At 29.9% G+C, this 18,609-nt stretch overlaps 2 protein-coding genes across 3 annotated transcripts in view; both read right to left on the minus strand.

Moving 5' to 3' along the window:
- Positions 1 to 1,134: 1,134 nt before the first annotated feature.
- Positions 1,135 to 8,657, minus strand: LOC127286194 (uncharacterized). 2 transcript variants are annotated; one of them, XR_007843709.1, is made up of 2 exons: positions 8,098 to 8,657; positions 1,135 to 1,448 (listed from the first exon to the last, which is right to left on the minus strand). XR_007843709.1 is itself a non-coding variant. In XM_051312552.1 (2 exons), the coding sequence occupies exon 2, from the start codon at positions 7,368 to 7,370 to the stop codon at positions 5,811 to 5,813; it is 1,560 nt and encodes a 519-aa protein (XP_051168509.1). In that variant the 5' UTR covers positions 7,371 to 7,391; positions 8,098 to 8,652; the 3' UTR covers positions 5,805 to 5,810. The 2 variants fall into 2 exon arrangements, 1 of the variants encoding a protein (XP_051168509.1); XM_051312552.1 differs by lacking the exon at positions 1,135 to 1,448 and adding an exon at positions 5,805 to 7,391 and having other exon boundaries at positions 8,098 to 8,652.
- A 1,675-nt stretch (positions 8,658 to 10,332) lies between these two features.
- The window catches only part of LOC127286203 (A disintegrin and metalloproteinase with thrombospondin motifs adt-2-like), a 167,539-nt gene continuing 159,262 nt past the window's right edge, over positions 10,333 to 18,609 (minus strand). Inside the window, exons 7-13 of the mRNA XM_051312571.1 lie at positions 17,738 to 17,867; positions 17,309 to 17,495; positions 15,571 to 15,691; positions 13,725 to 13,865; positions 12,589 to 12,724; positions 12,392 to 12,505; positions 10,333 to 10,547 (exon numbers count right to left, since the gene is read on the minus strand). Of these exons, the coding sequence (XP_051168528.1) occupies positions 10,479 to 10,547; positions 12,392 to 12,505; positions 12,589 to 12,724; positions 13,725 to 13,865; positions 15,571 to 15,691; positions 17,309 to 17,495; positions 17,738 to 17,867 (898 nt within the window). The 3' untranslated portion in view covers positions 10,333 to 10,478. The remainder of the gene's footprint in view (positions 10,548 to 12,391; positions 12,506 to 12,588; positions 12,725 to 13,724; positions 13,866 to 15,570; positions 15,692 to 17,308; positions 17,496 to 17,737; positions 17,868 to 18,609) is intronic.

Consider the following 18,609-nt stretch of genomic DNA (forward strand, 5'->3'; position numbering starts at 1 on the left):
ATACGGAACTCGATACGGAAAAATAAAAAGAAAGCAAATGAATTTAAAAACCCGATGGGAATAATTAATAATTAAATTATGTAAAATAAAAAAATGGTCATCAAAGTATTAGTGAAACCATTTGTTCCAAAAAAGAATTTGTCTCAATTCTCAAATCCAATAATTAGGAGAGACATCGGGCAGAAAAAAATATTTCGACAACAAAAAAAATTTCGATCGCTGCTTATATACCAATTTAATGGCACCTCAACTGCGAGAAACAGTTATGATGTTCGCCCTCCGTGTGGCGTTGAGCAAACTAAAGTCCAGAGCTGAGCCATCAGCGCAGCGCGGGAACATTTGACAAATTTGATTTTATTAGATATTTTATTTTAAATATGACAAATAATTAACTTAATAAATAATTATTAATAACATAATGTCATACTTAATAATTCGTTAATTAATTATTTTTAACGAAAACTTGACAAAAAAAACAAGAAGGGGGTCCTTTATGTTTATTTCATAAACATTATGCTTCCTCATTATGTGAAGCAAAAAATTCGCTTCCTCGTGAAGGAAGCAATGAATTTGTCCAATTCAATTGATTGATTTAAAAAATTTCGAGTTAAAAATGTTTTAAATTAATTAAATTTTTTGAAAAATAAAGAAAATTTTAATTAATATTGAGTGTAACATAAACTTTATACATACGAATCGATTCGTTTTAATGCAAGGAATACAATTATTTTATTCATCAACTTGAATTTTAAAAAAACACAAAATTTTTTAGCTAAAATATGAATTTTCAATTTTTCAATTTTTATTAATTCTCAAATTTTCAATCAAATCTATACTTTATATATACCAACCAATTCGTTTCAATGCAGGAAATAATAAAATTATTTCATATATAAACATGAATTTAAATAAACACATCATTTTTTAGCTAAAATGAGAATTTTTGATTTTTTAACTTTCATTAATTCTTTAAATTTCAATCAAATCTATATTTTATATATATCAATCGATTCATCTTGACATAAAGAAGACGATTATATTATATATTACCTTAAATTTTTCGATTTAAAAATTTTTTCAATTAAAAAAAAATTTTTGGAAAAAAGACGATAAAATTTTTTTTTGGGTATTTTTAAAAATCCTCTCGTCATTTTTGAGAGATTAATGTGTTAAATAAGCCTACCAAATTTTACCCAAATCCATTAAAACCTGTTAAAGATATCGTGTTCACAAAAACTATCCACACACACATACACACACACACACATACACATACATACATCCGGACAATTCTTTCTTTTTGTTTAAATGGCCTCTTGTATTAACAGGTAGCCAGTACAAAATGTTAATCCGGGTATAGTTACGTAGTCAAACGTAAATATATTGTTGTTGTCGTAGTTCAGCTTTAGGGTGGGTTCATTTCAAATTTGGTCTCCTCACTTCCCAGTCTATATAATGGTTTGATATCTTGAGTTGTGAATTGAATTTAAAAGTTGCTCAGGTTTAGGATTGTATGGATGGGATAAGGTTTGAATTTGAATTTTGAGTTTACATGACTTAGATTCAATTCAATAGACAGTAACTTATATTTAAATTTATTATTTGTTAAACTGTTTTATTTTCTTTTTCCTTTCACCTCCCTCCTCTCTTCCTCACCTTACTTAAATTAGTTAATTTATCGCAACTATATATTTACTTAATAGAAATTTAATTGTTCACTTAACTACACAATCACTTTACCCAAGGCGAAGAATCTACCAATTTCTATTGTAACTTCTTGATTAGGATTAAAAATCAATTCATCCAAATTTATGTCATGTGGATTAAAGTCTGGAATTTTAAGTGCTAAGAATGTGAAAAAGTTAGGTCTGCCAGAAGACAATATGGGGCAGAAACTCAATAAATGTTTGAGATCTTTATGTTCGGCCCCACAATCGCAACCAGGAGGAATGTTCCATCCCATCCTATTGAAGTGATCATCAGTACAGATGTGGGAAGTCCTCAGCCTAGTCACAGTGTTGATGTATCTCCTAGCCGCATCAATGCCCCGGAACCAAGGTCTTTTACTTTTGTAGCCCACTCTCAGGTAGTATTTGTTTCGTGATTGTGTACAGTCGGTGTATGGCCAAATCATTCTCTTCCAGGAATCAAGGTCTTTTTTAAAAACAGGTAATAGGTCACGGGGGGGTACACCGGAAAATTTACCAAATTGGAAATCCAATGTTTCTTTCGCTAGTCTGTCTGCTATATTATTGCCCTTAATTCCGACATGAGAAGGTATCCAGAGAAAACGAATTTGGCAACCGGTTGCCATCAGTTGAACAATCATTCTAGTGATCTTGATTATAAATGGGTGAGGGTTAGAGACAAACATTCTTTCCTTTAAATCTCGCAGAGATCCTCGAGAATCAGAAATGACAAGCACATTGTCAAGGCTTGTTTGAAGGGAATACTTTAATGCCGAGAAAATTGCATATAATTCAGCCGATTCAATGGACATCAGACCACTCAAGCGAACTCCAAACTTAACATTCAAAAGGGGTATGACGTAGCTGGCTCCAGAAAGTCCTCTTTTCGGGTCATTCGAACCGTCAGTGAAGATTTGTATGTAATCCGGGTATTCACGTTCGACAAATGTCTCAAATGCTCCGCCCGGATTAGAATCAACCCTTATTTCCAGACCCGAATCAATATCTACGAGAATCGGGATAGTCAGCTCCTCCCATGTAAAATCGAAAGTAGAAGGCTTAATTGATCTAGTACATCTGTGAGTCATGTTATTCAACTCGCGAAATGAATCCAATAGTGAAAATTTCAATGAGGAGATATTATTTCGGTACCGTTTGTCTAATATACATTTCTCAGAAAGCAATTGTAACTTAGGAATCAGGGGGTTCAAAGACCAAGAAAAATTCCTTATCATGTGTTTCCGACACAAGGTGGAACGTCTTAAATGTAGCGGAGGCTCATCCGATTCGGACATTAAGATACTGATAGGGGTTGACCTCATGCATCCCAATATTGTTCGGAGGGCTAGTGATTGTACTTTGTCAAGCTTTTCTAAATTAGACTGAGAGGCAGAAGAAAACAGCTGACAGCCCCATTCCAGATGCGATCTAACCAGTCCCCTATAGACCATCAACATAACAGTTGGGTTCGCTCCCCATGATATCCTAGACATTGCTTTAATTATGTTGATTGCTTTAGTAGCCTTTTTGACAAGATCGTGGATATGCAAGGACCAAGTCAGTCGTCGGTCCAAGTGGATTCCGAGGTAGACCAGCTCGTCCTGCATTTTGATTTTGTTATTATCGATTTTAAGAAAAACGTTATTACTTTTTTCTCGAGATTTAGAGAAAAGTGCAAGTTGTGATTTATTAGGAGCGATGGACAGGCCTACTTCAGCAAGCCATGGAGACAAGGTAGCAACTGCAATTTCAAGGGTATCTACTGCGTCTTGAATATTATCCGAACTGACGTACAAAAGTAAATCGTCAGCAAACATCAGGCGATTGATTGATTTAGGTAGAACATTGTCAATTTTACTGATTGCCAAATTGAAAAGAAGAGGAGACAAGACACCTCCCTGTGGTACACCTATATAGGAGACTTTGTAGTTGGAATTGTCTGAGGCGAAAAACAAATTTTTTGAAGCTATAAGAAATGATACAAAATTAACTATCCTGTCAGGAACTCTAAGCTCTACTAATCGATTGTAAATGGCCAATGGCAAAATATTACTAAAAGCTCCAACCAAATCGACAGCCAAGGCGACCGTATGTTTTCCCTTTAAAAAACTATCCTGTATATCGGTGACAAAAACAGAGACACAGTCAGTGGTGGAACGTCCCTTGCGGAAACCATACTGCATCAATGGCACACCTCCAACCGACTCAATATAGTGTTCGAGTCTTTTCTGGACCATTCTTTCAAATAATTTACTTACGGCCGATGTCAAGGAGATTGGTCGATAACCTTTTCCCTCGGGTTTCGGGATAAAGACGACTCTGGAATTTCTCCAGGTCGCTGGGTAAACAGACGAGAGAAAAAAACCATTAAAAATGGTAAGGAACAAATTCCGGGCGCGTGGAGGTAAATGACGTAAGATTGAATTAGAGATGGAATCTAGGCCCGGAGCTGAGTCTTTTTTGTTACTCATTAATGCAATATTGAGTTCAGTGATAGAGAAGGGGCAATTCATTCGATCATCAACGTTAATCCCTTCCATCAATGGTAGGTGAGTTGGGGGTATATTTTCTTTAACCAAATTTTTCTGTAAATTCTGAAAAATTTCGGAATTTGGATCATTACATATGTTAGTGCGTAGAGGTTGAGATGAAGTAGCGAAGGCCTTAACCTTGGACCAAATCTGTTTGGAACCCATTGAAGGTTCAACCGAATTGCAGAAATTTTCAAAGGAAACCTTTTTTTTGTTTCTAAGAAACCATTTAACCTCATTATCTGTCTCATCAAACTTAGATCTAGTTGAAGGTATTTGAGTTCTTAAAAACTCCTTCCTAGCCAATCTTCGTCGATTTAGAGCCTCCTCACAATCCTGATCCCACCATAGGGGTTTGGCTTTTCTTTTACCCGGGAGGTCAGTGGGATAGAAAGCCCCGGCAGATTGAAGTTCTTCTTTTATGGTGATTAGAAATTCTTCATACACTTCTGTTAGCAAATCATTCGATTCAATTCGTCGATATAGAGGATCTAGACGAGAATCTAATTGTACCGAAAACCCAGACCAGTCAACCTTTTTGGTATTCAATCGCTTGACTGATGCTTTCTGAAACTTAGCAGTTGCATCTGTGCAGGCAATAACCAAAAAGTGATCTGAGGAAAAGGTGTCTATTGTAACCTCAACAGTTGTTATGTTGCTCAAAGAGTCCGAGACAAATATTAAATCGATATTGCCTCCCGTTCTACCATTTCTATTCACGAACGTAGGTTCGCAGTCGTTGATAGGAATCATATCTGATTCCTCAATTACATCAGACAGGTGGTTGCCTCTGGTATTACAGAAACTAGATCCCCACATCAATGAATGGGCATTAAAGTCTCCCAGAAAAACGAGAGGATCATCCGGGGAACAACAGTCGATCAACCGTTTCCAAATTAGAGGGGGAATTTTCGTTGAGGGTGGAGCATAGGTCGAAAGAAATTGGATTTTCCAAGATTGGTAGAGATGGAAATGCCAACCGCGTCAACAAATGACCGGATAGAGACGGGAACCTGAAAGGGACAAACTGTGAGGTTTCTCTTAACTAGGAGTAGAGTACCACCTCCATGTTGTGCATTAGATCGATCGCATCTATAGGTCAAATAACCAGGCAACTGCCAGGTACTAGTTGCAGGAGTCAACCAGGTTTCGGTTATCGATAGCACATCAAGATCGTATATGTGTAATAATGACTCAACTTCAGCACGTTTATTGATAACGCTGTGGGCATTCCATGTGCCATACTTAATATATTTAGTGTTGAGAGACATCTTGTGATCAACAACTAAATCAATCAATGAGAAGAACAAAAAAGAACAAAAAAAAAAAAAAAAATAAAAACTAAAATGGCAAAAAAAAGAACAAAACAAAACACGTAACTCAAGCAAAGAACAAAAAAAAAAAAAAAAATAGTACTACAAAATTATTTAATTATTTAATTATTTGTGTTGAGAACGAGTGACTTGAAGACGTCATGAGCAGTCGGTCTCAAGAATAAATTCATATAGAGTATTAAAATTAGCTTAAAGCCGAAAAAATAAAATTTAACTAACTTAATCTAAAGAATCAAGATGATAAGAATGTGATCGTTTTACTTTCTGAGAAAAGCAAAAGATGCTCCGTGGGTCTCCTTTAGCGGAGAGATCAAGTTCTCTTGCAAAGAGTCTATTAAGGCTGAACGTGAATCATTGAGATCAATCAATGAGTTAACAGCTTGAAGTTTTTCGTCAATTTTATATGCACTCATATCCTTAGAGATTTGGATGACTTGATCTTGATCTGTGTTAGTCACTTCATCAATTTGGAAGTTTTTCGAGAATGTGGGTTTGGGAACATCAATATTCAAATTAGCAGGTAAATCATTTGAGGAATTTGAGAAAGATTCCTCTCTCGCTGTTACTCTGTTGGTCAGATCTGGGTTCTCAGAGAAGAACAATAACTTAGCTTCATCCCTATTGCAGTTAGTACTGTATCTATGTTTGAGAATACCAAATTCAAATTTATAGACAGGGCATTCGGAAGAGGAAGCTAGATGAAGACCTTTGCAATTCTTGCATTTCGGTGGGAGATGACCGTTTGGACAAAATCTAGTCAAGTGTCTACCAGCACAAAATTCACAGCTAGGGTAAGTTGACCTACATTGATTCATATCATGACAAAATCGCTGACAACGGAAGCATCGGCGAGGGTGTTGAATTGAAGGGGTGATTTGAATCATAAATTCCCCCAATTGGATATATCGTGGGACTGTAGGAGATTCGAAAGTGAATTCAATTTTGTCCTGGATAGTATTATCCTCATTTACTAATCTTCTAATACTTGCAATGCTCTCCAAGTCCTTTGAGGAGCACACTCTAACTATGTCCTTGACAGATCTGTCCCAAGGGAACCAGGTGGTAAATCCCTTTTTTCGTAGGAAGGAGTCAGGGATTATTGCTCTATATCCAGCAGTAACAAGATCACGCGATTGGGCAAGGTCGTTGGCACTCTGCCAAAAGTCGCATACCACCTTGACTTGATTTTGGCCATTTCTAGTAATGAGTTTTTTACCGTGAATTAGGGGGGTAAGAAGGTCAATAACACAAATTGGATCTAATTTACCTATATTTCTGCCCCTAATAGTACTTTCAACCAGAACTACAAAGGGGGCTGGACTATTGGAAGTGTATAGAGATGGTACAGATTCATTGTACCATTCGAGGTCATTTTTGTCCCATAAGGTAGCCTCTTCATTGATCTTGGGAACTGCATCAATGTTATGTTTATCAATTTGAATCACTGATTCGAGTTGGAGAGAAAGAAGAGAATCGTTATCCACCAAAGTAGTCTTTTTTGGAGCGTGGAAAAAGGAACCGTTAGAAGAAGAATCAGAACCGGGTGAATTTCTCAGTCTTTTACCACTTGGATTTACCGAGGATTGGGGTGTGGAAGTGTCTTGTTGAGGTAATAACTGTGGGTTGCCACCGGTAGAAAGATCAAAATTTAAATTAAAAGCCGATTCATTAGGTAGACCATGGGTCCGGTCATCAGCTGCTGACTGAACTCTTTCTCGTTGAGACAAATCAGTATCACCTCTCGTCAAGTGACTAGGCCGAGTTGGATCCCGCATCACTTCTCCGTTCACCAAAACACATTCCTCCTGGTTGTCCATATTTATTAGTTAGACGGAAATCTAAAAATAATTTATTAACTTTAATATTTTCATAAGATTAATATTTCTTAATATAAATTTAGTAAACTATATACAGATCCAACAATAATTAGTTAAATCAACCAATTCAAATAATAATAGTATGATTTGAAGCCGAAGACCGACCGCTCATCGATTTAAGCGTGAACTTTAGGCATAATATGTAATAATCCAAAAATCAACTCACACCACAAAATAGAAACGTTAAGATTAAGCAACTGAATTAAAATAACATAAGCCAACTAGAGAACAAAGTGACTGTGCATTTGCATAACTATTGCTGATAATAAAATAATTAATTCATAAAAAAAAGCGATAATGCGTTTGGTGAGAAAAAGAAAGAGTGAGAAAACAAATTCAAAACTTACTTGCATAGAGTGTTAACCGTAGAAAATTTATGTATATAGCAATTAAAGCAAAATGTAAAATTTTTTCTTTTTTTTTTTTCTTTTCTTTTTTCTTTTTTTCCTTTTTTTTTTTTTTTTTTTTTTTTTTTTTTTTTTTTTTTTTTTTAAAGCAATATGACTAAATCAAGCATGTGTGGATGCAGAATTAAGAAAGGGAAAGGTATGAGAATTGTAGGTTTAAATAATGGAAAGGCAACAAAATTCAGCAAAAATTCCAAAGCAAGCAACTAGGTCCAGAATTATCCAAAGCAATATAGAGCGTAAATCTAATAAGTCTGTACCATGAATATCCATTAAATGCACAAGTAATGTAAGTTGTTGTAGATAGACGTTATGGGGTTATGTTGCCTCGTGTTTTGTAGAGAGGTATTCCTTTTTGTCTATAATTTTGTAGAAAATACATCACTTCCCCATTAGTATAGAAATCTTAGATTCTCTTTTTCAATAATTATAAGGATAATAGAATCCTCTTCAAATCGATGCGTATGGATTTAATTTATATTAAGCAGTAATGATTGTGAGGTTAGGATGACGTATAGCCTCGTGGTTAATAGTAGCCTAAGTTCGTTATTTAATCAGTTGAACAATTCGCACAAAATAACACTTTAAAAATTGGATGAAGTTAATTCTTCATCTTAATTAAATTAAATAAACACTTAATTTTTGAATAACACTAAAGTGAGATGAAATAGGTGGACGGAGACGGAGACGCTAGCGTCTATTCACTACCACCGACATTTTCGAACTCCATCCGGACAATTGATCAGGATCTCATATAACTTGTTTCTATATAGAGGAAAATTTGTTTTCACCATTTTTAAAAATTTTATAAACGAAAGGACTACATAGCTGTCTCCACGAGGAAGCAAAAATTTGTGGTAAAAAAAAATATTACCATTAAAAAATAATTTTTTTGTTAAATATTCGTAGTAAAAAAAAATTTTTCAAGACAATTATTTGTGGCCTAAAAAAATATCACGATGAGAATATAATTAACAAAAAAACTTACTCGTCAAGCGAGGTTCAGTCAAGGTTCAGGGAAGTTTCGGTGCTGTCCGGGGAGAATCACCCATTATAGCATGTAAATCTTAGGTTATTTCATCACTACAGGTTTAATTTTGTACAAATTATCATTTTTCGAATTAAAATTAGAAGAAATTTCATATTAAATGAATATCTATTTTTTACAGATTTTTTACACTGTGAGAGAAATGCGACCAAGTTAATACAACCAGAAAAGAGTATAGTTATAATATAGAGGTCCTGGTTACAGTAACTATAGAAATTTTGATTGTACAATTCAGAGTTTTCGAATCTTAAAATAGTTTAAATCTCTAATTTAACATTAAATTTACTTTTTTTCTGTTCAAGTAAAATTCAAGTAAGTAACTTCCTTGTACAAAATTTATTTTGTTCAATTTTCCACTTAAAAATAAACATTTGATGAAATTTAAATTGTTAAGAATGACTAACATGACAACCGAAAATTGTCGTTGACGTGCGATTAAATGCGAAGATTTGAATTAAGAAATTTATATATGAAAAGAACGAACATCGTCAGTACTCGACACGATGAGGGCGAATAATAAAGACTATATAGACGACGATACATTATTAAATTATGTTAAATATAAATAAAATCATGTGGAGTGATTATTTGTAAATTATTTGAATGTTCTTTTTTTTAATCATAAATTATATAATAAAATGAATAACAATCTTAGAATAAATAAATGTGAATAGTTAGTGAATTGTTGTAAACTTTATTTTTTCCTAGAAGCCACACAATTAAAAACAGTAAAATTATTAGGCTTGATTGTGTAGAAACACATAAATAATAAAAATAATATTTATTAGAATTTTAAAAAATACACTGAACTAATGTATAATTACTCTATGATTATACTTAATAACATTAAATACATACGGGAATATCAAATAAGTTATATTAGTTTTCTATAATCTAATTTTTAAAATTCGGTGAAAATTTCGTAACAAACAAGTTCACTGGAACTATTTAATTTTTTAAGTTTATATACTGATAGTGGAAGAACAAATACGTGATAAATATAATAAAAATATAATAAAAATAATAAACAAAATAAGTGATAAACCCTGGCGATTACGAAATAATTTAACGACAACCTTGTTTGATTGACATTATATAGACATTATAAAGTAATTCACTAAAAAAGTGATTAATCGATAGAAAATAATGAAAAAATTGGTTTGGAAAAGGGTAAATGGTTATTTGTAGAGTTTATTCGAAAAAGAATTGCAATAAATAAAGCAGTAATCAAAAACTTTTTATTTTGAAGAATGAAAAAAAAACGAAAAAAGAAAAATAACATTTTAAACATATTATTTAAAAAAAAATGATCATCAGCTCCACTTTAAAACTTTTTTGCAAAATCTGCTTAGTTTCTTTAGATATGTAAAAATAAAAAAAACATGTAATAGAAGTCGTTACTCTGATGTACATAATAGAAAGTTTGCATCCATTTATCACTGCAAAATAAAAAAATAATTTCCTTTTTATTTTTCAGGTTTTAATACAGATTTTTTAATAAAAATTTTTTAACCGCAGGGAAGAAAATATCCTTGTTCAAGAAACGTTCCTTAAACATATTTTAGAACGTTTCATGTCTCCCAAAATAACGTGTTAAGAACGTCTTATATTATTAACATGTTTTTGAAACGTAAAAGGTTGACACTCTCCTTCTATACAGTACTGAAAAATAAAATTGTAAACAATCAATTAATAAATTATTAGACATATTATGGGTTGAGTCCCTTTATTTTTGCCTAAATCTCAAAAGATCGAATTCTTATAAATTTTAATTTCTGATTGAATTTTCATGTATGTTCCAATTAGCAAAAGTTCCCATTTCTTAAGGTCATGTGAATATTGTGATTTCACATGTAAATATTCTCCGCAAATTTTCTCGCAAAATATTTGATAGATTGAGGTAAAATTTTGTGGAGAAATAAAAAATAACATAAGAATTCGTTGTCATATCAAAATCGTATTGCCGACATATTTAATTTGTTAAGAATAAATTTTTGACGTGACAACGTCTTACTCCGAGGTCTATAAAGAACCAATCAGAAAAATTGGCGTTCATATCGCCGGCCAGAACTCGAAAACTATATGTCATATTTTCAAGATATTTGGGTTATTCGATTACTTTCGATCTAATCTCGATGCCAAACTTATTTTTGTCAAATTTGGAAATGAAATTTTTTATAGTTTTCTATGTTACCGACAGGATAAAAATTTAACATGTTAGTATACAGCGCCACTGTTGTTAGTATCCACTATACCTATATATATGTATAATTTTTAAAATAAACATGGCTGCCGAAGCTGTCACTTTGTTTTGTTTTCGTATCGTTATTCGAGGAAAAAAATATAGAGCGACCGTGTAGTGAATAATAATAATATCAAAACATAACCTCAATCATGGATGTATTCTGTTCAAGAATTAAATTGTTATAATTAACTGGTCCACCACAATTCTTGAACAGAGTAAATTCATAATTGAGGTTAAGTTTTTATATTATTCCAGTGCAAAATTTTAGCAATTGGTAATAAGTGGCATTACGTTTTGAATATTTTTAAATTTAATTGTTTGGAAATTATAGTCAGTTTATTCTAATTTTATGCACTGAAAAAAAAAATTATTTGATTCAAATAATCGGTTACTTGATTATTATGAAATAAATATTTATTTGTATCAAATAATTATTCTTTGAGTCAATGAAATGGTATTTGTTTCAAATACAAAAATTATTGGTTCAAGTACAATTTATTTAATTCAAATAAAAATTATTTGGTTCAAGTAAATATTTATTTGATAATAATCAAGCAACCCATTATTTGAATCAAATAAATTTTTTTTCAGTGTGTTTATGTACAAAATAAATACTAAATAATAATCTTATAAAATATATTTTAATTAATTAAAAAAGACGTTGTCACGATCAAAATTCTTTTTGATATAAAATATTAATATAATCTGGCAGATATGATAAGAAATCCTTATGCTATTTTTGTGTTCTTTACAAAATTTTAGCTCAATTACATATGTGAAATCACAACAATCAAACCTTAAATTTTAAAGTAACCAAAAGATGGAATTTTTAAAAGTTTGAATTACCTAATGTTCGAATTATCAAAACATCGAAAAATTTTACTCATATGTGACATTACTTTCTATGTTTTATATCTCGATATAACCATAGAGAGATGTTTTGATAATTTGAAATTTTGAAAATTCGATTTTCTGATAATTTTAACTTTTAATAACAATTCGAATTTTTGATCATTTGTAATTAGAAATATTTGAAATTCGTACTTTTATCATTTCGATAAATTGGTTATTTTCTACTTTATGGAATTCGATGGTTAGAGATTTATGCTAAAATAAGGTGAGACTCATAAACATTTCGATATCAAATGCAATAGTGTAAAACATTATTGTCGTCAGGGAAATTTATAAAATAAAAATTTTATAAAAACATTCTAGTTATGATGTATGTATTAAAGAAGAGATTTAATTTTGTATTTATTACCTTGCCAATACCACAATAACTTCCCTCCGCCGGAGGTGAATTGAATGTATATTCCTTAACAGTTCCATCTTTAAGTGTTGCGATACATTTTAGTTTTACACAAGTTGTCTTTTTCTACGAAATCACATTAATAATAAAATAGAATCATTGATAGATGAAATTATACAAAGTTTTTTATTAAAGTTAAAGAAACTTACATAATAACATGAATGGAATCCCATATTTTTGCATTGTTCATCTAAAGACATTATTTGACCGGGTAATAATCTCTGTAGTGGATAGTTATTTTTATAATTTGCCGGATTATTTCGAAGGCATGAGGATGATTTTTGACTGCAGAAAAATATAATTTATTACATTCACAGTATTCTATGAATTTAAATCAGTGTAATTTCACTGATGAAATAACTGCAATTTAACAACTGAATCACTGAATCACTTCAGTAACATTTTCAAAAAATTTTTAAATTTTACTTTAAAATTATCAAAGATAAATTTTAAATTAATTTAAATAAAAATTTGTGAATCAATTGAAATTGTAAGTCATTGTAAAACACGGTAGGCTAAAAGCAACTTTAGGTTGCATGAAAATGACGATTGCACTTATTAATAAAAATCTACTCATATTGTCATATTGTATGTGAATAACCGACACACGAAACGTTATTACTTTCGCAGACCTTTTTGGTCTGATATAGTCCAACTGATACAGTAATCAATTACCGTTATAAATTTTGAATTGTCATTGTTACCAACGCTTTTAGACAATTTTTGACAGATTGTACTACAAATTTCCAGTTATCCAATAAAATTTGGATGTAAGATTAAACTAGTCTTCTCTGGATAGCAAGAGAAAATTTATATTTACATTAGAATATGGATTCTATACAATCACAAAATCTTTAATTTCTAAGCTTGATCGTAAATGCATTCACGAGGAAAATAGAATTAAAGTATGTGCTAAATTTGTCACCTTACTAATGCTAAAAAAATGCTTATTACGCGATTTAAAAATGAAAAATGTCAATATTTTCCAAAAAAGGATCAGCTAGGATTTCGGTTCAAGCATTTTTTTTTATGTATGATCAACTCTGAAAGCAGTTGCGTTTCCACTTATTTTTTTGTCATTTTTATGCAACCTAAAGTTGCTCCAAGCCTACTGTGAAAAATAGTAATTAAGTTACAATTTACTTGCAGAAAAAAAAGTAAATATGTAAGTTATAGAAAGATTTTTTTCTGCTTGAGTATAACAATAATTTTAAAATAAGTAATTTTTTTTGTTGGTAATTTTGATGAATTTTTTTTTAATGATATTCATAAATTTTTAACGTACCTTAAAGTTTCTTTTATATTTTTTACAGAACAAGGAGAAAAGAAAAACATATTTCGATTATATCTGTTATAACTCATGATGAAACTGCTTGTTTGAAGGCAACTCATAGTACCATCGTTCTCATCATGTAGTGCACCAAGACTAAAGAAAAAAAATTTCATAAATTTTATATAAAATTTTATTGTAATAAATAAGAAAGCTAAATACAAAAAAAAAAGATTTACTTTACACCGGAATGATATCAAAACATAACCTCAATCATGGATGTATTCTGTTCAAGAATTAAATTGTTATAATTAACTGGTCCACCACAATTCTTGAACAGAGTAAATCCATAATTGAGGTTATGTTTTGATATGATTCCGGTGCAACATTTCAGTAATGGGCAATACTGTGGCATTTCGTTTTGAAATTCAATTATTTGGCAATTATTGTCAGTTTATTCTAATTTTATGCATTGAAAAAAAATTTATTTGATTCAAATAATCGGTTCCCAAGAAGCACGTAATATAACCTCAATATCAAGGTAATATTACATGTAAGATTCGTAATATAACGTTGTAATATTACAGTAATCTTACAGTTATCTTAAAATGTCCGCCTCAAGGTAATATTACCGGTAATGTTACTGTAATATTACGCGCTAATATTAAGGTAATATTACAGTAATATTGCAGTAATATTATACCGTAATATTAAGGTGATATTATAAGAGAATATTACAGTAATATTATGGGAACATTTCTTTACGAAAAAAATCTACCCATCCAGGGAATCGAACCCCGAACTCAAAGCAGACGAGTCTAGAGTTTTACCAACAAGCCGAATTGACTTATAATATAATTACGTTTTTTATGCTTTATGAATAACTCAAATCAGTCTGTAATATTACCGTTAATATTACAGTAATATTCCCGGTAATATTACCTTGAGGCGGACATTTTAAGATCACTGTAAGATTACTGTAATATTACAGCGTTATATTACGAATCTCACGTGTAATATTACCTTGATATTGAGGATATATTACGTGCTTCTTGGGTTACTTGATTATTTTTTGATAGTGATTTATGTGGAAAATTTTATATTATTTAAATAAAGATTTTAGGCCAATTTTTTCCACAAGAAAAAGTTAATTTATTATTAACATAACGACGTTTCAGCAGCTGCCGCTACCCTTATCAAGTTAACAAATTCACTATAAGTAAGACAATTTTATTTTATTGTTTTTTTTTTTTTTTTTTTTTAAATCAGTAATTTGTTTATGATTATATTAAAAATTTAGAAAAAGCTGTGCTTACGTTTGAAAAAAGAATTTTTAATTATTTTTATATTATTTTAATATTAACCTCAAAGAGTTTTCTCATATTGAGGAGTTAGGTTTCTTATTTTAAAGAATTAATATATGTATTATTATTGTATTATTATTGTATTATTAATATACTTGATTATTAGTCACATATATATATATATATATATAGTTATTTGTATCAAATAATAATTATTTTTGTCAATTAAATGATATTTGTTTCAAATACAAAAATGAATGTTTCAAATACAATTTATTTATTTCAAATAAAAATTATTTTGTTAAAGTAAATATTTATTTGATAATAGTCAAGTAATCAAGTATTTGAATAAAAAAAATTTCTTTTTTCAGTACGCGTTTAAGTACAAAATAAATACTAAATAAAAATCTTATAAAATGTATTTAATTTAATTAAAAAAGACATTGCGCCACGCTCAAAATTCTCCGTCTGTATAATAAATACAGACTCCTATATTAATTTTTCAAATGTCAAATCATCATCGGTAAAATAAATGAAAAAAAATATGTGGTTCTTACATGTGACCTAATTCGTGAGAACTAGATATAATGGATTTATAACTATTATCATCGAAAATTACTGCAGCAGAATAGTATTTTTCAAGCCTCTCATAACATGGTTTTGCTAAATTTGACACACCTGTAATAAAACGTTATATAGTTATTTATTTATATATATATATATGATGTATTCCACGCCAAAGTGTAAGTCCATCTGCAATTGCATCTCCGATTTTTTTGAGATTTTTTTTTCTTTTAGTACTAATTGAGACTAGCTTCCATGAATTTTTTCAAATTTTTTCACCAAGCCGTTTTCGAGTTATGGAATTTTGAAAATTGAAGAATTTTCATGTTTTTTAATTTTTGAATGCTCACAACTTCCTGAAAAATGCATCAATTTTAAAAATCCTTTTTTTTAAAATGTGTGTTTTTAAACGTACTTTTAAAAAAAAAATCGAAAATTTTTTTTTAAACTATATTACTATCAATTTTTTGAGTTTTAATGATAAAAAGTCATTTTTCTCATTTGACATACTGATTGATTTTTTTTCAAAAATTTTGTAAAAATTGTTTGCCTATTATCGGGCTAGGCTTAAAAGTTTCCTAAAAAGAAGTAGTTTTTTTGAAAAAATTTTTATAAAAATCGATCAGTACGTCAAGTGAGAAAAATGACTTTTTATCATTAAAACTCAAAAATTTGATAGTAATATAGTTTAAAAAAAATTTTTCGATTTTTTTTTGAAAAGTACGTTTAAAAACACACATTTAAAAAAAAGATTTTAAAAATTGATGCATTTTTCAGGAAGTTGTGAGCATTCAAAATTAAAAAACATGAAAATTCTTCAATTTTCAAAATTCCATAACTCGAAAACGGCTTGGTGAAAAAATTTGAAAAAATTCATGGAAGCTAGTCTCAATTAGTACTAAAAAAAAAAAATCTCAAAAAAATCGGAGATGCAATTGCAGATATACGCTATTTTTTTCGCCATTGTTATGAAAAAGTGATATATAATATATAATATATGATATATAATATAATATAATATATATAAAATAAAATAATAAAAATTGATAAATAAAATTAAAACAAAACAAAAATTACGCAAAAATTAACAACTGCCTAAAAAAGTCTTTTTTAGGCAGTTGGCCCAAACTGCCTAAAAAAGTTCAACTTATCTGCCCAAAACAGGCACAAAAAAGACACTTATTCATGTCAATGGCGAAAAAAATATATTTACTAAATTTAAAATGTCATAGTTAAATTTTTTTTAAAAAAAAACCTCAGCTTTCGTTTGCAATTATTTATTTTAAAAAAAATCCCATCGGTTTTAGTGAAAATAGCAAATTTATATTTAATTAGAGAAAATCAAGGTCAAAATTCAAAAATTTTTAAAAACGAAATTCAACATTGGAAAGAGCATGAAAAAACCTTCAAAAAACATACCTGCCAAAATTTTTTTTTTGCTTTCAAAAAAAAAAAAATTAAAAGGACCGAACTTAAAAAAAAATTCGAAAAAGTGTTTAATTTTCAAGAAAAAGGGTCAAAATTTGAATTTTTTGAAAATTTTTTTGCACCATTTGAAAGAGCAGTAAAAAACCTTTCGAAAACATATAGGACAAATTTTTAATTTTCTTTCTGTTTAAAAGTTACCTACAAGTTTAAATTTTTCCAAAAAAAATTCAATCCCCTCCCTCTTCGACAATTTTGAAAAAACCTAACAATACTTCGTGGTTAAATTACTCATCCCTAGTATACCTTTAGTATCTCTATGTTCCCTCTTTGAATAAATTTTTCTTCCAGTCATATACATGGATATATCATAATCCTTGATTCGTTGAATGATATTGTCGTGATATAAAAATTTACCAAATTTGTCTAAAATTAATTCTGCCTCATACATTCCGTTGTTACATAAAGCTGGCGTAGTAAATGGTAGTGCATTCTTTAACATACAAATTTTTTCAATAAATTTTAGGAAATTTTTCATTATAATTACTGAAAAAAATTCTTTTTTTATTTGAATCAATTAAATTTTATTCAAAACAATATTTTTTTTTATTTAACACAAATATCATTTAATTGACACAAATATATTAATATTTGATGAAAATGAATATTGATTATTTACGATCGTAATTGACTATATGATTCAAATAAATTTTTTTCCAAATATATACAACCTACCTTAATTAATACTATTCCGGTAACATAGAGGCGAATCTTTGGATTTTGAAATTGTCTGTATCTTAAATCAACTCCATTCCAGTAACTTAATGTATATTCAACCGCTTTCTGCACATTATAATTAAATTTTCTGCAATTACAAAAAATAGATTAATAAATATAAGTAATTACACAAGAATTTTTTTAGATTTCGGAGTGGTTTCAAGTGTATTTTTGTATGCTAAACACGATTCCGAGTTACAAAATTGTGTATCACGTCAGGATTTTGAGTATAAACCGTGCTTTTGAGGGTTTTCAGTATTTTTTTCTTAACCCGACGTGCTAGAAATTTCTATGTAGGGCTTTACCCCCATTTTTTCAAAATTCAAATTTTTTTTATCTTGCGTATATGGGTTTTAAAGTGTATGATTTAAGGTTTAATTTAAGCCTATATATAGAAGTTTCTAGCACGTCCGGTTAAAAAGAAAAAAAATACTGAATCATTAACACAGTTTTCCCAAAAGTATCAAATAGAGACCAGAAATTGCATCAAATCTTTGCATCATTTTGATGCACATAAGTTATATCAAAAAGAGATCGTTTTCTGTATCATTTTTAGAAATGATACACGAAACGGTCTCATTTTTTGATGCAAAAATTTAATCAATTTATATCAATCATGGCCGAATTGAATCGAATAAAAATTAAACGAATTTTTTTCAGATATTTTGGTAATAGTACAATTGGGGAGACCATTTCACTATTTAATTTGAAAATGAAAATAACAGAAAATCAATGACAATGTGCAATTCGATAATTAAAAAGTGACAGCTTATAAACATAACCTAAAATGCATGAGAAAAAATTTGTCGATAAAATCAATATAGCCGAGC

The sequence above is a fragment of the Leptopilina boulardi genome, unplaced genomic scaffold, assembly GCF_019393585.1.
Source record: "Leptopilina boulardi isolate dan_hultmark-lab unplaced genomic scaffold, ZJU_Lbou_2.1 LbouV2_121, whole genome shotgun sequence".
Taxonomy (NCBI): domain Eukaryota; kingdom Metazoa; phylum Arthropoda; class Insecta; order Hymenoptera; family Figitidae; genus Leptopilina; species Leptopilina boulardi.